A 17,278-nucleotide genomic window follows, 5' to 3' on the forward strand; every position below is an offset into this window, starting at 1 on the left:
TGCTTTAAAAATCCCCCGTGATACATACTTTAGGGACGCTTGTTTATTACATCAAATGAAAAAGTACCTGTATTGGAAAGAAAGAGTTAAGGGTTATTAACAGTCCAGCTAGATTGATCTATTTATTTATTTTAACAGTGGATTATTACAATGCTGTGCATATAATAAGTATCGTATTATGTAGTTTCAAAGAAAATATTTCATATGCTAAATCATGAATATACTGTATACCACCTGACTGTAGTGTCTGCATTAATCAAGAAGCATGACTTTCAATTCCCTTACTGCCTGTCAGAGACCAACACAAATACAAAGCTGAGCTTGTTGCTCTACAAGGCTTTCACAAAAAACAAGTAACATGTTTTTTCTTTTTATCAATGCATATTTGCTCCATTAGCAATAGAAACAAATGACCAATAAATCTACACATTTCTAGATTTAGAAAATCGTTAGTGGTTTATCTGAGGACTATAATAACTGCACAGAACAAATATTGTGATTAGTATGTTAATAGTTTAATTTATTGCAATTACAATAAGTTCAATTCAAAATAATGTTACACCTTTGTTTTGTTTTTTTACCATGACATGATTGTAAAGAACAATGTTATTACCCAGGTTTAAATGTACTCTTCCACATCGCATTGTAACATTACTGGTGTTGGTTTGGTATTTTATTAAATCTGCTGCAGAAATATATCATTCCCTGCAGTAGTAACAACTATAAGTAATTCATGTCTAATACAGTATATAGAGAAATTTAAATATGTAATTAAAGTATTAAGTAAGTTATTATATCTCATTAGTTTGGTACAGGTTACTGCACATAAGATATTGCCTCAGGCTGTTTACTCTTTATGAGCCATTTCACCATACAGTAGAGCTGCAAGCAGGGTCATGATACCTTTATATTAACCAGGCAATAATTAAAAGGAATGGGTAATTATTTGTAGTTTCTTGGTTCCCAGTAATAACAGTTAAAAATTGTAGAATAAAGTTTAGGATTGAGGCAACGGTTAGTGTAGGCCTACTAAAAGGATATATGTATAATTACTAATAATATATTTTTACAATATTATAAACTGTTATATAAATATGCAATCATACCAAAGTTACTAAAGTTATCAGTTACCAAAGGAATTAAATATTTTTGTATACTTTCAAAATTGTATTCCTCCTAAAATCTTACAATTTTTTTCTGACATGCAAACGTATATATGCAAACAATATCACCTATTTCTTTACATTTACACATACACCTGAAGATGAGACAAGGTCTTTAAAGCAAGTGTTTGCACATCACAGTTAATCTAATGAACAATATCACCCAGGGTATAAAGCATTTATACCCTGGATGAAATAGCATTGTGTTTTCAAAACATCAAGGACTTGGTAGATAGTAAGAGGAAAAACTATTACATTTGATTTTATTATTTTGTTTAATGTAAGTTCTGTGTTGAGAAGAGTCACGTGTTCCCTTGTTTTTCGGCAGCCTGATTAGCAATTTCTCTAGGGAAGCTTATACAATTACTTTGTTAACTGACAGCTGGGTCTTCACAACGATTCTTTGGGACTTACTGCAAGTACTTAATTAATATTTTTTTCTTAGTCACTGTAGGGTACTGGGTAGAAGCAGGTCCCTCCAAAACACACACAGATACGCTTTAGAACACACACTGCGGGAATGAATACTAACTTTGACAGACAGTGTCAACAGCAAAATGACAACCATTTGTTCCCCCTTTGCACTGTGGAAATGAGACTACTGTATATAGTGAGTCATTGTGCACAATTATAATAGCAAATTCTGCTTTCTGGGTAATGGAGTAGTGAGGGCAGAGAAAGGTTAGTGGAAATCTATTTTCTATGTATGGAGAGTGTGAGTGTATTATTATCATCCAGCTTTCTCTGGCGAGCTGAAATGTTTTCAGATTTCAGGAAAGTTAAAACATCTCTTTGATACACACTCAGTTCAGACTGCCTATTAGTAATCTTCATTGAAGTAAGAGGAGAAATGTGTTGATTTTAGACCGCTGAGTTTGTGCCATGCTGTTTTGTTGTGCTAAATGTTGGCTTACCCTACCTATGTTCAAATTACAGTTTTTAAATGCGGCATTTACGGTTCCCATATTTGGTTTTTAAGAGCCATCAAGGAATATATGCATTGCATGCCCCTTTTGAACCTAATTAAGGGAAGCAGGCTGTTTTTCTTTTTTTTTTTTTTTACTGTAGGGTGATGAGACATGTAATGTACCAGCGTGATGTTGTTTTGTATCCTGTGCATATTGAGAAATTAGGGGTGGCACAGAGGTTTAAAAATGATGTTATCATGCAGACGATTTCACTTTTATTATTACATTTGATTGGCATTTCTGTCAACAGTGTTCCAACCATCTGAATATTTAAAGGCACAAGCACTGGTGCATTTTTTTCATTTTGTTCTATCATTTATTTTAAATACAATTACATGTTTTGAATAATGATGAAATATTACCAAATAAAGAGACTATATCTGCTATAGAACTTGATTTAATCTCATTGACAAACGGTGTTTTCTGTTAACAGTAATATGCCCTGAAAAAAACCTAATACATTTAGATCTTCAATGCTGAAATGAGTTTTGTTTCTTATACTTGTATCACTGGGTGCTGTGGTGAAGGATCCCTTCATAGTCCCATTAAGAGGAATAAGCAATCCTTATTTTTCACGAGTAAAACATTAACATTGTAATGTGTGAATGGTGCTAGTTGCAGGAGGGCATGTCAAAGAAAAAGGCACATTTTCATGAAAGAAATGTAAGTTTGATGATTCCTCAAATGGGACAGTATTTTCTGATATAACAAAATATGTTTTCTGGTAACACTGGTATACTCTCCCCCATTTCTGTTTTCTTTTTTTTTTTGTGTACTTGTCTTGCCCTGCCCTGGGTACATGCATAACCTGCTCGCCTCTCAACCATTCTGATTTAACAGCACACCCTAGAGGTGAAATAAAAAATACAAAAACAGAGGGAGTGTCTTGTTTAATGCATTAAAAATCCATTCATAACACGTGTACAGCACAAAGACCAATGTTTTTATATAAAGTGTGAAACTTACAAATTCAACTTTGCCTGTGCCAGGCCTGCCCAATAAGTGCTTCTTTGTATTCTTTTTATTCTTCTCAGAAATTCACCTCTTTTAGGGGCCATATAGCGGACAAGTACGAAAAGAGAAAAAAAAAGAAAAAAAAAACTCGTTTAAATGACCTGCTGCACAACTCAAGCGACGCAAACTACGTATGATATTGTAACAACCTCGAGAGGTGGGGGGGAATCTCGGAGGACCACCGTGATGGACAGGTGGCGAGGACGCTGACTGGGAGGGGACAGGCTGCCAAGATGTCTTCTCCAATCGAGTCTGAGAAACGAGAGGGGGCGGGCCAGCATATAAGAGGGGGTGGGAAGAGAGACGACAGCCGAACAGGTAGGAGGGAAGACATAGTAATAGAGCAAGAGAACCAACCACTATTATTATTGTCAGCCGTGAGTCGAGCACCGACTGCAGCTGTGCCATGTTTTGACTCAGTACTAAAAATAAATTATTGGATGGGACAAATAACACGACAACTAACCAACCAATTCAGTGGATGCAGAACGTGCAGTCTCGATGTATGGGCAAGTCCACACCAGACAGAGAATGTCGGCAGCAACGCTGGGGGATGTTGCATGCTTGCCTTTAACAAATGACAATGTATGTAACATTTATAATGTAACATTTTGGAGCAAATATCCATACGACCACCCCGAAACTAGAAGACAGAATGGCAAATATCTCCACTGCCACTGTGTACTTTTCAGGAGAACTTACATAACCAGGGATGAATGTTATCCACACTGCACAGAATATTAACATACTAAATTTAGCCTCGTTAAAATTGTCCAGCAGCTTTCTTGCTAGAAATACTAAAATGAAGCACAAGATAGACAAGATTCCAATATAGCCTAGAACACAGCAAAAAGCTGTGACTGACCCTAAATCACACTCGAAAATAATTATATTGTTAAAAAGCTTTGCATTCTTTTGTGGAAATGGGGGCACAAGCCAGAGGATGCATATTAATACTTGAATAAATGTAAAAAAATATATATACTCAGTCTTTGCTGCATGGGACCAAACCACTTCATGATGTTGTTACCTGGAAGTGTCAATTTAAATGCCATCAATACCACTAATGTTTTACCCAAAACACAGGAAATGCAAGGAACAAATGTAATACCAAATACTGCGTTTTAACATAAAAGACAAGGGGGATGGCTCACCTATAAGCAAGAGGGAACAGAGGAAACAGAGTAGTATTGCAAACAAGAGCAGAAAACTAATTTCAGAATTGTTAGCGCGTACAATAGGTGTGCTTCTGAAATTAAAGAAAACAGCAGCAACAAATACTGTCAGGCATGCTCCGAAAACTCCTAGAAGAGACAGTATAACCCCCATGATTTCTCCAAAGGAAAGAAACTCGATCACTTTCGGAATGCAGGTGTTTTTCATTAGGTTTGACCAGTAATTCCATGGGCATTGTATGCAATATACTGACTCTACAAAGAAAATAAAAGCTGCGACTTCAACTTAATGGCATACAACAATACTGGGTGCAGTTCACAAATCTACACTCAGTTTGCATGAATTAAACAGGGATTGGTACTCATGGGTTTATTTTTGTGTTAAAAACTGGAACACTTGAGATCCAAATTATAGTGCAACAATCCTACCTGTTGTGTTACTGATTTCATCTTGTGTACACGACGCACAGTCAAGGGAACAGAAAGGTTCTCCTTCTCGAATGTGCCTTTCTTGTCCCTGGTGGGCAGCTTTTACTGCACACAGACGGTATAACCTAAGGATAATTATACATATTATTACTATGTATAATATTCATAGTTTACAGTTCAGCAATATAATTATAGTATTTGCCATGGTTTCCTTACTGTCTTTTGACCACCACCATTCCTGATTTATTACAAGTTCATGTCCTGGGGGTGCTGACCCATCATAGTAGCCTATGTCCACATACTGCATGTTGCCGTTTGTGTCTAATTGCCAATTGATTATATCATAAGTGGGAAATGGGTCCCTGTTTTCATCAAACTGTACTTCCTCTCCAGTTTGTGTTTTAAATCTGACTTCCTTCAAGCTCTGTATATCCTATAACAGAGAAAATACTATCAACTAGAATTGCCTATACTTGCTCGAAAGAAACAAAGAAAGAAAGAAAGAAAAAAAAGGAAAATAATTGCCAGGGCTTAATATTTCCTGTTGGAACATGTCTTATTGCCGTACTCATTTTCACATAGCAAGATTTTGTTTAGAGTGTGGACAAACCCCTTTGTATGTGTTGTATGTTATTCTTAGCTGTGAGACATCTGTATAAATGTTTTGAACTGTTTTTAAATCCTCCAAACCACTGCATATCTTCTCTGGGTACAACGACTGAGGATTCTCCAAGGATTCATGAGATTTTAGAGCACAATTAAATGTTTCTTCCCAAAACTCCTTCACATAGACATTTCTTGGATACTGGGAAGGATGAATCCTGAGAAGGAAGTCCTTTAACCCTTTAATACTAGCCCTCTGAATTCCTAGCCCCAGTGAGCCCCCAAGTCTTCCAAACTTTCTTTGGTTGATAGTCTGGCAGTGGCCCAATTTTCACTGTCCAGCCACACAATTCCTGTAACGTTTTTTTGGACTGGTGCTGTAAGATATCCCTGCAACTGCTCCCTTGTAATGAAGAGTAAAGATCCCACCAATAACAACATCTCCATCTTCTGATAAAGCTGATGGAGTGAACTTTCCATTAAGTCTGCATTGTGGTTCCCCAGCTCCCAACACAACACAATAGAGGAATATAAGACAAAAAGCAGCACCCATTTTAATGCTGATAATCTATCTACATGAGTGATGGATCGGTTATATAAGCTTCCAAATAAACAGACACCTGGTATTACATTATCGTATCAGGGACATGGAGTTATGTAAATGTGCCTAACTGTGTAGCCTTTGGCAATGTATTTTATTCTTTATGTTTCTGTTATTTTAAATAAAGACTAGCCACACTAAAACATGGTTTTACCTGTCTATTTGTTAACCTGCATTTAGAAATAATGTTAAGGAAAAAAATAAAATGATAATAATTATGATATTAATAATTTAAAACAAATCACCTTTTTTTTACGGGTGATCCTTTCCATAGTTTGTTTTTGTTATCTTTAATTAAAAACACTGGGGCATGATTTATCAAGGTTTTTTTTTTTTTTTTTAAGCTTCAAATTCAAAAGGCTGCTTTTATTCCCATTTATTTGGGATCAAATATATTTTGTGTATGAAACCTCCACAAGATGGCGACAAAGCTCTCTTGAATTGAAGGCTGGTTTTCAGGAGGTAGCATCATCAACATTCTGTTCTCATAAAAAAAAAAAAAAACAACACAGTGCTTTGGGTGCTTGAATAGATACATCGAAATCTGTTCCTGCTTCGTTTTATTGCTTTATGTCAATTAAAACAAAAGTGTAATTGTTATTAACGACTTGTCAGAAATCGCATGTTTGTTTGGCTTGATAAACTGTGAATCTGGAAACAGCACCTGTTAAATCATGTCTTACAAGGTATGTATGTGTCTCGATACGTAGTAATACGGTATTTTTACCGTATTACTACGTATTTTTTTTTTCTTCTGTATTTTTAATACAGAAGATTTGAAGTTTACAGCGTAGTCTCAAAACAAACTCTCCCAAATAAGAGATGAAGGTAACGACTGCACTATTGGAGTGCAGGGGTGGGTGTGTGTGTGTGTTTATTTATTTTAATAAATGTGTTTAGTGAGTCTGTTTTTGTTTTGTTTATTTATTAAATAAATAAATAAACATCAGAAACAACAATAAATTACTACGACTACTGCTAATAATAATAATAATAATAATAATAATAATAATAATAATAATAATAATAATAACAGGTTTAAATGTTTATTAATAATTTCATTTTTTTAAAAAAAATATGTGCAGAAACAACCTGGCGCTGTCACGTGGCACAGTGGCACGTGATCTGAAAATAAACGTCTAGCTTAAAAATTTTTTTTTACAATGTTCTGTATGGCCTAGTACTTTGGCTAGTCGTGTGAAATTGTGTCCATACGGGGTGTCCACATCGTCTTTCAGGTACAAGTACATTCATACATTGTCTTCTCCGGACAAACATGTTTTCATTAGTAGAAGAATTCAATCTCCATATCGCAAAGGATATGAGTTGAAAACTGTCATCGCAAGTGCTATTGTAACTTTAGATGTTTTGTCGCAGTTTGTCTATGCTTTACCTAGGTCTTGGTGAACATCCAATGTCATGAATATACTGGACGTATATCTGTGACTCAAAACCATGACTGTATTATGAATATGGTGGTACGTCTGTCGACATGGCGTTATTATCTGCCCTTACACTATTATTTACTGCACTTTAACGCCTATCTTTAAAATAATGTTTACTGGAGTAGACTATTTGCTTTCAATGTTCAGCTTTGTTTATCCCAGCATTATATTCTACTGTGCCAACAGTATATTAACCATACAAATTGATATATTCATTTATGCCGTTTTGGTCGCTAAATAGTCAGTCTACCCATGTTGCTGACGATTTTACTGCCGTAACTGTGTAACAAAGGGCTCTGTGTAAATGATAAAAACAAAAAAAAAGAAAATAAACAAAACAATGGTTCATTTGACAGCAGTGGTGTTTGAGACATTACACCAGTGATAAGACACTCCAAGATAATTGGTATAAACTGATTTTTAGATGACCTACACACTTAGTATACCCTATATTTATGAAACGAATTAATTTACAAATTAATCCTGTATTAAAATATATGGATAGATATAGATGTACAATAGTCAGTCAGGTTTAATTGTAATGTTATTTCATTCAAGCATGTTCTATGCTTATATCCTGAATCAAGGCAAAGGGCTGAGCTTTGTCTGTTTAAATAGAGCATCAAAGAGGAGATTTGGATAATGTAAGTGTAGTGTAGCCTACTAAACCTTTCTCTTGTCAGAAGCGCAATTTAATACCAGGCAACTTTCTGGCAGCTTTATTTCTGCTAATTTTTCAAACAACTTGTACAATTGTTACTTTCTCAAATCAAGATTGTTTATATATAGTGGTTTGAAGTATTTACATGGTGAAAATGCCTTAAATGTCACCTGAAACAAGTTGCAGAAAGGTTTCCATGTATTTCTTGGACATAGTTTACTGTAGGCCAGCATTCAAAAGGGGGCTACATTTAAATTCCTTGCCACATTTGCGTATCACCCATTTGCACATCAGGAGCATGGCATGCTTTATTTATGCTGTCAAAAAGCTGCTAAAATAATATCTGCAGTGAAGTTGCTCATCTGATTTACTGTGTGATAGTAGCTTACCATGAACATGAGTTCACAGTCCACTGGAGTGTTACATCAAAAAACAAACAAGAATATGCTGGAGAAGATCATTATTTAGCTGCTGCAGGTTCGGAACCATTCAAAAGACACCAAAAAAGCCAGTAACACAGTTTTCATGTTGATAATTTGCACATAATTATTTTTAATCATTTAAGAACAAATGCACTTTTCAAAGACTACAGTGTTTCAAGCATACAAATCTATATATATTTGGGGGGAAAAAAGAAATGTTAAATGTATATTAATGAGTGAAATAGATTTTTTTTTATACATGCCAAAGGAGTTTAAAGTGAGTGAAGGGCAAAATATCTCAAAACTAAATTGTCATAACAGTCTTAGCTGTAATTAAAATCACAGGCGTTTGGAAGGCATTTTCCCCATTATGTATTGTCTTGTATTTTTCTCAGGTTTTAGCAAGATAATATAACACTTAGGAACAAATATACAAACAAGCAGACCAAACGATGAGGACAAAATTGCAAAAATTTCAACAGCCACTGTGTATTTTCCAGGTGAACTAACATATGCTGGTATGAAGGTTAACCAAACTGCACAGAAGATTAGCATGCTAAAAGTAATGTATTTGGCTTCATTAAAGTTGTCTGGAAGCTTTCTAGCCAAGAATGCCAATACAAAACATATACAAGACAACATACCAATATAGCCTAATACTAAGGAGTATCCTATTGCTGACCCTATGTTACACTCTAAAATAATCTTTTCTTTATCATGTTTTAGATTTTTTACTGGAAAAGGAGGTGATAAATTAAGCCACAAAGCACAAATAATTATTTGAACTGCTGTGCATGCAAAAACAATAATTTGCTGTTGCACTGGTCCAAATAGTTTTGCCATATTACTATTTGGAAGAGTAGCTTTAAATGCTGTAACCACAACTATTGTTTTTCCCAGCACACAGGAAATGCTAAGAGCAAATGCTATTCCAAAGAATGTGTGTCGCAGCATGCAGGTCCAGACCACTGGCTCACCAATAAAGGTAAGGGAACAGAGAAAGCAAAGAACCAAGGAAAACAGTAACAGACAGCTTAGTTCGATGTTGTTAGCTTTTACAATTGGTGTGTTTTTATTGTAAATGATGACTGTTGCGGTGGCTATTGTGAAGCATAGTCCCATCAGTGCCACTGTAGTTAGCGTAATCCCAAAGGCTTCACTGAAGGAAAGAAATTCAATTTCTTTGGGTATGCATTTATCTTTTTTTGCATTAGACCAGTACTCCTCTGGGCACTTCATACATTCTACTGAGTCTGAAATGGATCACAGATAAATTATTACTTAAGTTATGTTGCAAGGTTAATTATACTTTTCATAACAAGTATGCATTTTTATAATTATAAAACCCTTAGATTTAAACCCAGAATTCTATTAGGTAATACAGTATCATGACCAAAAATAGCTTGTGCTGTTTCCCACAAATCAGTCAATAGTCAAATAAATATTCCCGCTGACATCACACCCAAGCTCAGTGCACAATCTGGTACCATCTTAGGAAATACCAGTGTACAAAACCATAAATTTTGACTTGAGGCAATTGAGGAAATGGTGTCATCTAGTGGAGAAAAGAAAATATAACACTAAATGGCTGTGCTTTCAGTGTCATTGTAGTTACCGGTAAGCTAAAAATCACTATAAGCCTCAACTCAATCCAATATTTGTATAATGTAAATGTGCACTACATAACTGTTTGCACATCTAACAGTTGGACAGAATAGTTAAATTACAGTTTAGGTACATTTTCAGCCATTCAAAATTCACAGAACAATATCCCTGGAAAATGTTCACCCCTTTGCAATCCTAGTTCAAATGAGTTATGATTTTAATTCCAATGGTGCTGTTATTCATTGGTCATGTTAATTGATCTCTCATTACAGATATCAGATATCATTGTGTGTTAATTAAAAATCCATTAGGCAAAGGCAAGCAATTATACTTTTTTTATTTTATTTATATTATTTATTAAGGTTAGATACGGTGCAGTTGTTGTTTTTTAAATTAACTGAACTTTCGTTTTTGGATATACTATATTTTAAGGCACAGTTACGAATACAATTTCTTTAGACACCTTATAAAATAAATTTGGTACATACCTGTTTCATTACTTATATTACCATCAGCACATGGAATGCAGTCAAAACAGCAGATAGGTTGTCCTGTTCTTATTGCTTTTCTTGTACCAGGAAGACAACTTTCTGTGCACACTGATTTTGGAACCTTATAGAAAAAATAGATCAATTGTGCAGTTGCATGTGTATTTGTGTTGCTGTGCAGAAACAATATATATATATATATATATATATATATATATATATATATATATATATGTGTACAGCTGGGAAACAGCGTTTGTTTTATATGCTGTACCTTTTTTTTTTTTACTCATAAGGCAATATTCTCAGGCTGTTATAACAAATATAGTTGTATCACTTGAAAATGGAGATGTACTACTGATTTGGTATGTTCAGTAGGTTGAGTTATTCTTAATAAAAAAAAATAATAAAATGGGTATTTTATTGAAATTTCAGGCTACCATATGACCTTTTACGGTCATATAATGATAGCTATGTATAATCACACTGTAATTTACATTACATTAAATTGGATCATATGGAAGTATTGTCTGAGCATTAGTGAGGTATACTGTAGGGCAGTGTCACCCAAGGTGACAAAGAAATCTGGTATGACAAACTATTGTAAAACTTAACAATGAACAAGGCAATACAGTGTGTGCTGTGTTGTTTCTGGGCAGTCACTATAAATACAACAACAATGACTGCCACAAAACCTTTGTTGAAATGCTTACCATTTTCCCACTATTCCAGATAATGCTATCTTCATTAATTACAAGTTTAGTTCCTGTATCAGAGGATGCATCAAAATAGCCAACTGGCACATGATCAACTATTCCATTTTTGAGGTGCCAATTTATAATGTCATAGGCTGCAGCAGGATCCCCGTTTTCATCAAAGTATACAATTTCACCAAAACGGTTTTTAAATTTTATTTTTTGCAGGTGTTCATAGACCTTTAAGTACATGGTATAATGATCAAAGTTATTTCAGTAACACAAATACAGTATCCACAATTAAAGTATGCTAATGTTGCATGCAAAATTATTCTTGTAATTAGAGAAATGTGCCAGATCTATGCATTGACAAAGCAGCTGTTAGTAAAATCTACTTTCAAATTGAAAATACACTCCTTAAATCCCCTCATAAGAAGTGAAGAAAAGTGTCATACTTACCAACTTAACACAAAAACACCTGTAGCAAATATATATATATATATATATATATATATATATATATATATATATATATATATATATATATATATATATATATATATACACACACACATATATATATATATATATATATATATATATATATATATATATATATATATATTCATATGCATGAACTGAATATTAATGCATTTTCTAAGTTGGCCAAGTTTTCGCTGTATGAGATTTTCTACAACAGTTGACCCATCCTGTATCATTCTAGTCCTTTGCATTATTCTCACATAATTTACACATTTTGGTTGCAAAATTACAAAACATATTAACAGACTCTCAGACTGTTCAAGCCACCTGCACAATTGTATGGGTTGAGTACAGCATTTGCCCAAAAGAGAACAATCTTTTTTACTTCAGTTTTCAGTAACAACACATACTGTACTGTAAATATTAGTCTACACATATACAGCCATTGAGAGACAGATTTTTACAGATAAGCAGGTACTTTAGGCGTTATCGCTCTTACATTATCTGTGTGCTGTTAACCATTGCCACTACCAATCTTACAAGTCAAGATTTTGGGCAATCATATAGTTACAGAAATAAAGTTAACTCACCTGCCATGGCTGTATGTTCGAAATATTTTCACAGAGTTTAAAGCTATAACCTTCGCCTTTTTGACAGAAGATTAAGTCCTGAAGAGCATGCGCTATGGCATATACAGCTTTGTAAACATTATAAGCGACCCTTAATTTTGTAACATCAAAAAATGCGTTGTTTATTTGGTCTAATCGTTCTTGCCCTGTGCATATCTCAGAGTTCGTTTCAGAAAACGTTTGGTTTGAATTATCTTCAGTTAAATGCAGAGTACATTGAAAAATAGTTTCCCAAAATCCAGTTACAAAGCTGTTTCCAGAATCCAGAGAAGGTCGTATGTTCAAAAGAAACTCTTTGAGCTCTGGGATCGCCATTTCGCGACTCACAAATCCTATTGCGCCTCCAAACGATTTAAAATTTTCCTTCGTGGATGGTCTTGCTGCAGTTATCCATGCTTCACTTGCTATCCACTGTATACCGGTTATGTTTTGTCGTACGATTTCCTGCATCAACGGGTACAGGTCACCCTCAGAAGCAAATGCAAGAATGACTTTCACTGTCGAACGTTTAATAGTCTCTACTATTTTAAGTATTTGACTGTATGGGTAGGTTCTTAAAACTTTTTCAGAAAAGGCTACACAGACGCCATATTTTTTAACTTCTTTGGTAAACTCTTGAACCCCCATCCTGCCATACTCATTATCGCCTTGAATAGTTGCAATCCAAGTCCATCCAAAGTGCTTTACAAGCTGAGCTAAAGCTCTGGCTTGAAAAAAGTCACTGGGTACAGTGCGAAAAAATGTTGGATGCTCATGCTTGTCACTAAGGCATGCACACGTGGAAAAGTAGCTGATCTAAAATAAATACATAAATAAATAAATAGAAACACACACACACACAACAACAACAACAAACAACCATAATGTGCTGCGTTTACATGGGTAATTTAAAAACAAACACTGTATACCATCGTGACAGCGGACTAAAAAATCACATTCACATTACAAACCTACATTTAGTCACTTAAAATGATAATAGGAAAAAAATAATAAAGACTAATTTAATTGAAAGCAAACTGCGCACAGTAGTCTAAATATATTGATTAATCAAAGTAATTGAACTTTACCATGGGCATTCTTAAGGGTCCAAATGTCCTTGAAATCGCTATCGATTGCGATGACCCAGACTCTCCTATTATAACAGGGACTGAAGGACATCCAAAATTATATTGTGTTTCTTCTTGCCCATTGAGTATAGTGTGAGCTGCTCTTAAAGCTTTGGTTGGAGAAGCACAAGAGTCAAAAATTGTATATCCCAGTGTTACATTAGGTAACAAAATACGGTCCATGTTTATTTCTTGTATTGCAAATATCATCGCCTGTGTCCAGCGAAATGCTCTCAGATCAAACCTATGTATTAAAAATAATAACAATAATAATTACAAGTTATCATTAGTAGTATTGTTAATAGTATTGTTCTGCTTGTGTTTTAAATACGAATTAACTTACCCTACGCATTTTGTTATTGCTGGTTCGGTTTCAAACATAGCGTAGTTCGGTTCTTCTTTATTATAAACTGGAAAAACGCCTCCAATAACAATATCCCCATCTTTATACAAACCAGGTACACTGAACTTCCCAATGGGGTTGCATGCCGATTCAGCGTCCAACTGCTCAAGGGAAACCAAAATAAATAGCATTAGGAAGTATAGGTGCATTGTATGTTTTCAACAGTTGTCAGTTCTTAAACTCCTGTTGAAAAAAGTAAGAGTATAACTCCTCATCTGTCATGGTTTTATATAGGGCAACAAATCCCAAGTGCAATTGTAATCAATAATTTAAACATGACTGTATTTTCGTAGTGGTATTCTTATTGGTTAGCTGCTCTGTAATACAACTTCGTCAAAAGCTGCAAAGCGTAAAAGTATGTACATGATCGTAGCATTGCGCGCTTACCCATGGGACATGAGACTGAAGTTACAAATATATTTCAATGCAATTAAAAAATACATTCCTAAACAGCTGCAAATTTTGAGTCTGTTGCTAATTTCAGCACTAGGAACTGTTCATAATGAGCTTTTTTTGTGTGTTAATCGTAGCTGGTTTAAAAGTAATTTATAAAACACAGTTTTATTTAAATGATTATAAAATGAGATTGATAAGGCACAATTTGAACTAACGTTGTGTAGATGTTTTTGAATATTTTGACGCCAATTATTGGATAGGGATTTAAAACTACTTTTGTTGTTGTTGTTGTTGTTGGAAAACGAGGGTCACGTCATATACAATGCAAGTGGATGAACCAGACTGTTAGGATTTGTCAGTATTGACAGTGATACTGTGACAGTATAAGAGAAGAATTAAAAATGGTTTCCAAAAGCAAAACATTTACAGTTGTCTTTGATTCTAAAATTCACAGTTCGGTAGTGCTGTGTGCTGGCCCATCCCACTAATCTTCTGGGTAGGCAATATATAAACTTAAAAATAAAACAATGCTCTGGGGGATTTTATTCTGTTTCGACACAAAAACAACTTAGACTTTGATGTAAATATTTTGTATTCATTGAATGTGCGTCGTGTAAGCAAGAACCTTTAACAGTCCTTTAACAGCCCTAGAGCAATCTCATAATGAAGATTCAGATGTGCCTCAAACCACCGCAGCGGTGCACAGGCAACCAATTAGTTCTTAAATTGGGATTATTATTATTATTATTATTATTATTATTATTATTATTATTATTATTATTATTATTATTATGGTATTTCGTCCGTTTAGAGTGACACTTGAATGACGGTGAACGTTTCAGCACATGCGTATGTTAAATGCTGTTTCCTACATTTTTTCTTGTTGGAACCTTTTCGTACGGCGATATCGGAAAATATACTCAGATGCGATCATACTGGAGTGTCTTTAATAAAATAAAGAACCGAGGCGCGTCACGTACAATGCAGGAGTATCTTTTCAATTTCTAAAATAGACCAGAGAACACACAGGATACAAATACAAAATGAAAGAAAATACCAAATAAAATTTGCTGAAGTCTACAAAGGTAGGTGCTATTTAATTATTATTATTATTATTATTATTATTATTATTATTATTATTATTATTAGTAGTAGTAGTAGTAGTAGTAGTAGTAGTAGTAGTAGTAGTAGTAGTAGTCGTAGTAGTATTTGTATTTTGTGCAAAGTAATGTAATTTTAGAACTTCACTCGTTTGACATTTAGTTGATCAGGTATGCTTTAACACAGTGACTCAACCGTAATTATTTGTGGATAGACTAGCAACATTACTCACGCATACAGTTCTGCCATTGTGTCATATATATATATATATATATATATATATATATATATATATATATATATATATATATATAATTAATTATTTTATTTCTTAGCAGATGATAAAATACAGACGCTTTTAGATTCACAGTGAACGTCACTATTGTTTCATTCATTGTTGATCTAGCACAGCTGGCCGGTACAAGAAGGATGTTCAGTATGTTGTCTCAGAGAGCTTAACATTATCTTGTTTTTGTTCTTTTTTTAACTGACATGTGTATGCTATTGTCACACCTTATAATTTTGTTTTTATTATAACCAGGATAGATACAGAGTTGTTTGATTGATTATTTGTCATTAAATACTGGTCTCCAACCCTGGATCTGGAGAGCTACTGGGTCTTCTGGTTTTCCTTTTAACTGAGATCTCAGTTACTTAATTGCACCAATTATTGGCTTAGTCAGTCAAGATTAACAGGTGTTCCAGATCTTCAGCCAGTGATGATGTAAAGACACCTAGAAAACCTGCAGGATTGGGGCTCTCCAGGACCAGGGTTGGAGATCCCTGATAGTGTTTTTGTTTCTTTATATTTTTTCAGTTCTGCATTTATTTATATAAGAAACTCATTTAATGCTGACAATGTAGCGAAGTAATACAGATCAGACCAGGACTTTAATTTAGCAATTCACATTTGTTTTCCTCTAGTCATTGAATTTACTGTGCTTTACTATGAGAAACCATGGTATTTACAATATTTTACCATACTTATCTGTGATTTACAGTGGCTACCTATGTTTCATCTATGCCCACTTTTCAATGATTTTATCATTGTATACCACAGTAAAATGTTATATGCAGTTGATTCCAACAAACAAGAAACAACTTGTAAGAAGCAAGATGTAATTAAGAGCTATATTCTTTAAACAGTTCCTTTGCCAGAAGGGTTTCAGATATATATTCATTGTCTGTTTGGATAAGTTGACAATGTAGATGGATAAATTGCTAATGGTTACCTAACAGTAGTAGGTAAGCATAGGTCAATGGGATTCAATTACACTTTTTGAAGAAAGGAGGTTTTACTTTTATATAATACACTTGTCTTGAATTACATATAATTGAGTCATGTATGGGAAAGCCTTTGTACACCACAGTTGTACTTCATATGTCTGGTGTATTTGTTAAACTGAATCTAGAGAAGCAGGAACAAGGTGGGGTCCTTTGTGATTGTGTAATTTCAAAAGGAATAACGTTACAGGTTTCCAACATAGTATGCTTGGGCAGTACATCTGAATCTATTTCCCTATTTTTATTCCTAATTTGGAAACCGTACTAATATTATTAGCTGCTTACATTTAAAGAAGTACAACTTCTACACATATACTATGCTTGTGTTTGTATTTGCTATTGTTCTTAAACCTAACTAGATCCATTCACTCAGGGGTCTTCTTTTGGTACCATAAGGTAGCCAGGTAGAGTAGTACTCTTTTTGTGTGAAAAAAACCATTTAGGACATATATATAAGCCTACATATTTTGTGGTGGATGGAGATCAGTTTTTATTAGTGTGAACTTGCAACAGTAAAACAATATCCAAGACTGGAATAGAATACAGTTTGAAAAATACACTGGTTTGAATGCACAGATATATGAAAAGCCAACAAAATACATCATAC

The 17,278-nt window shown here is 34.3% G+C and overlaps 1 protein-coding gene across 1 annotated transcript; it reads right to left on the reverse strand.

Annotated features, from left to right (window-relative positions):
- Positions 1 to 8,656: 8,656 nt before the first annotated feature.
- On the reverse strand, positions 8,657 to 14,119 carry LOC117423676 (extracellular calcium-sensing receptor). The gene is made up of 6 exons (XM_034039747.3): positions 13,831 to 14,119; positions 13,449 to 13,731; positions 12,343 to 13,176; positions 11,288 to 11,509; positions 10,575 to 10,698; positions 8,657 to 9,734 (listed from the first exon to the last, which is right to left on the reverse strand). The coding sequence occupies exons 1-6, from the start codon at positions 14,037 to 14,039 to the stop codon at positions 8,821 to 8,823; spliced, it is 2,586 nt and encodes an 861-aa protein (XP_033895638.3). The 5' UTR covers positions 14,040 to 14,119; the 3' UTR covers positions 8,657 to 8,820.
- Positions 14,120 to 17,278: the final 3,159 nt, after the last annotated feature.

The sequence above is a fragment of the Acipenser ruthenus genome, chromosome 17, assembly GCF_902713425.1.
Source record: "Acipenser ruthenus chromosome 17, fAciRut3.2 maternal haplotype, whole genome shotgun sequence".
NCBI classification, from domain to species: domain Eukaryota; kingdom Metazoa; phylum Chordata; class Actinopteri; order Acipenseriformes; family Acipenseridae; genus Acipenser; species Acipenser ruthenus.

Excerpts from the sequence above, each read along its gene's own strand:
- LOC117423676 (XM_034039747.3), bottom strand. The coding sequence starts at position 14,039 with ATGCACCTATACTTCCTAATGCTATTTATTTTGGTTTCCCTTGAGCAG. Across the intron at positions 10,699-11,287 it reads TCTGGAATAGTGGGAAAATG|GTTCCAAAATCAGTGTGCAC; the intron begins GTAAGCATTTCA and ends TTTTTCTATAAG. Across the intron at positions 9,735-10,574 it reads TAATATAAGTAATGAAACAG|ACTCAGTAGAATGTATGAAG; the intron begins GTATGTACCAAA and ends GATCCATTTCAG.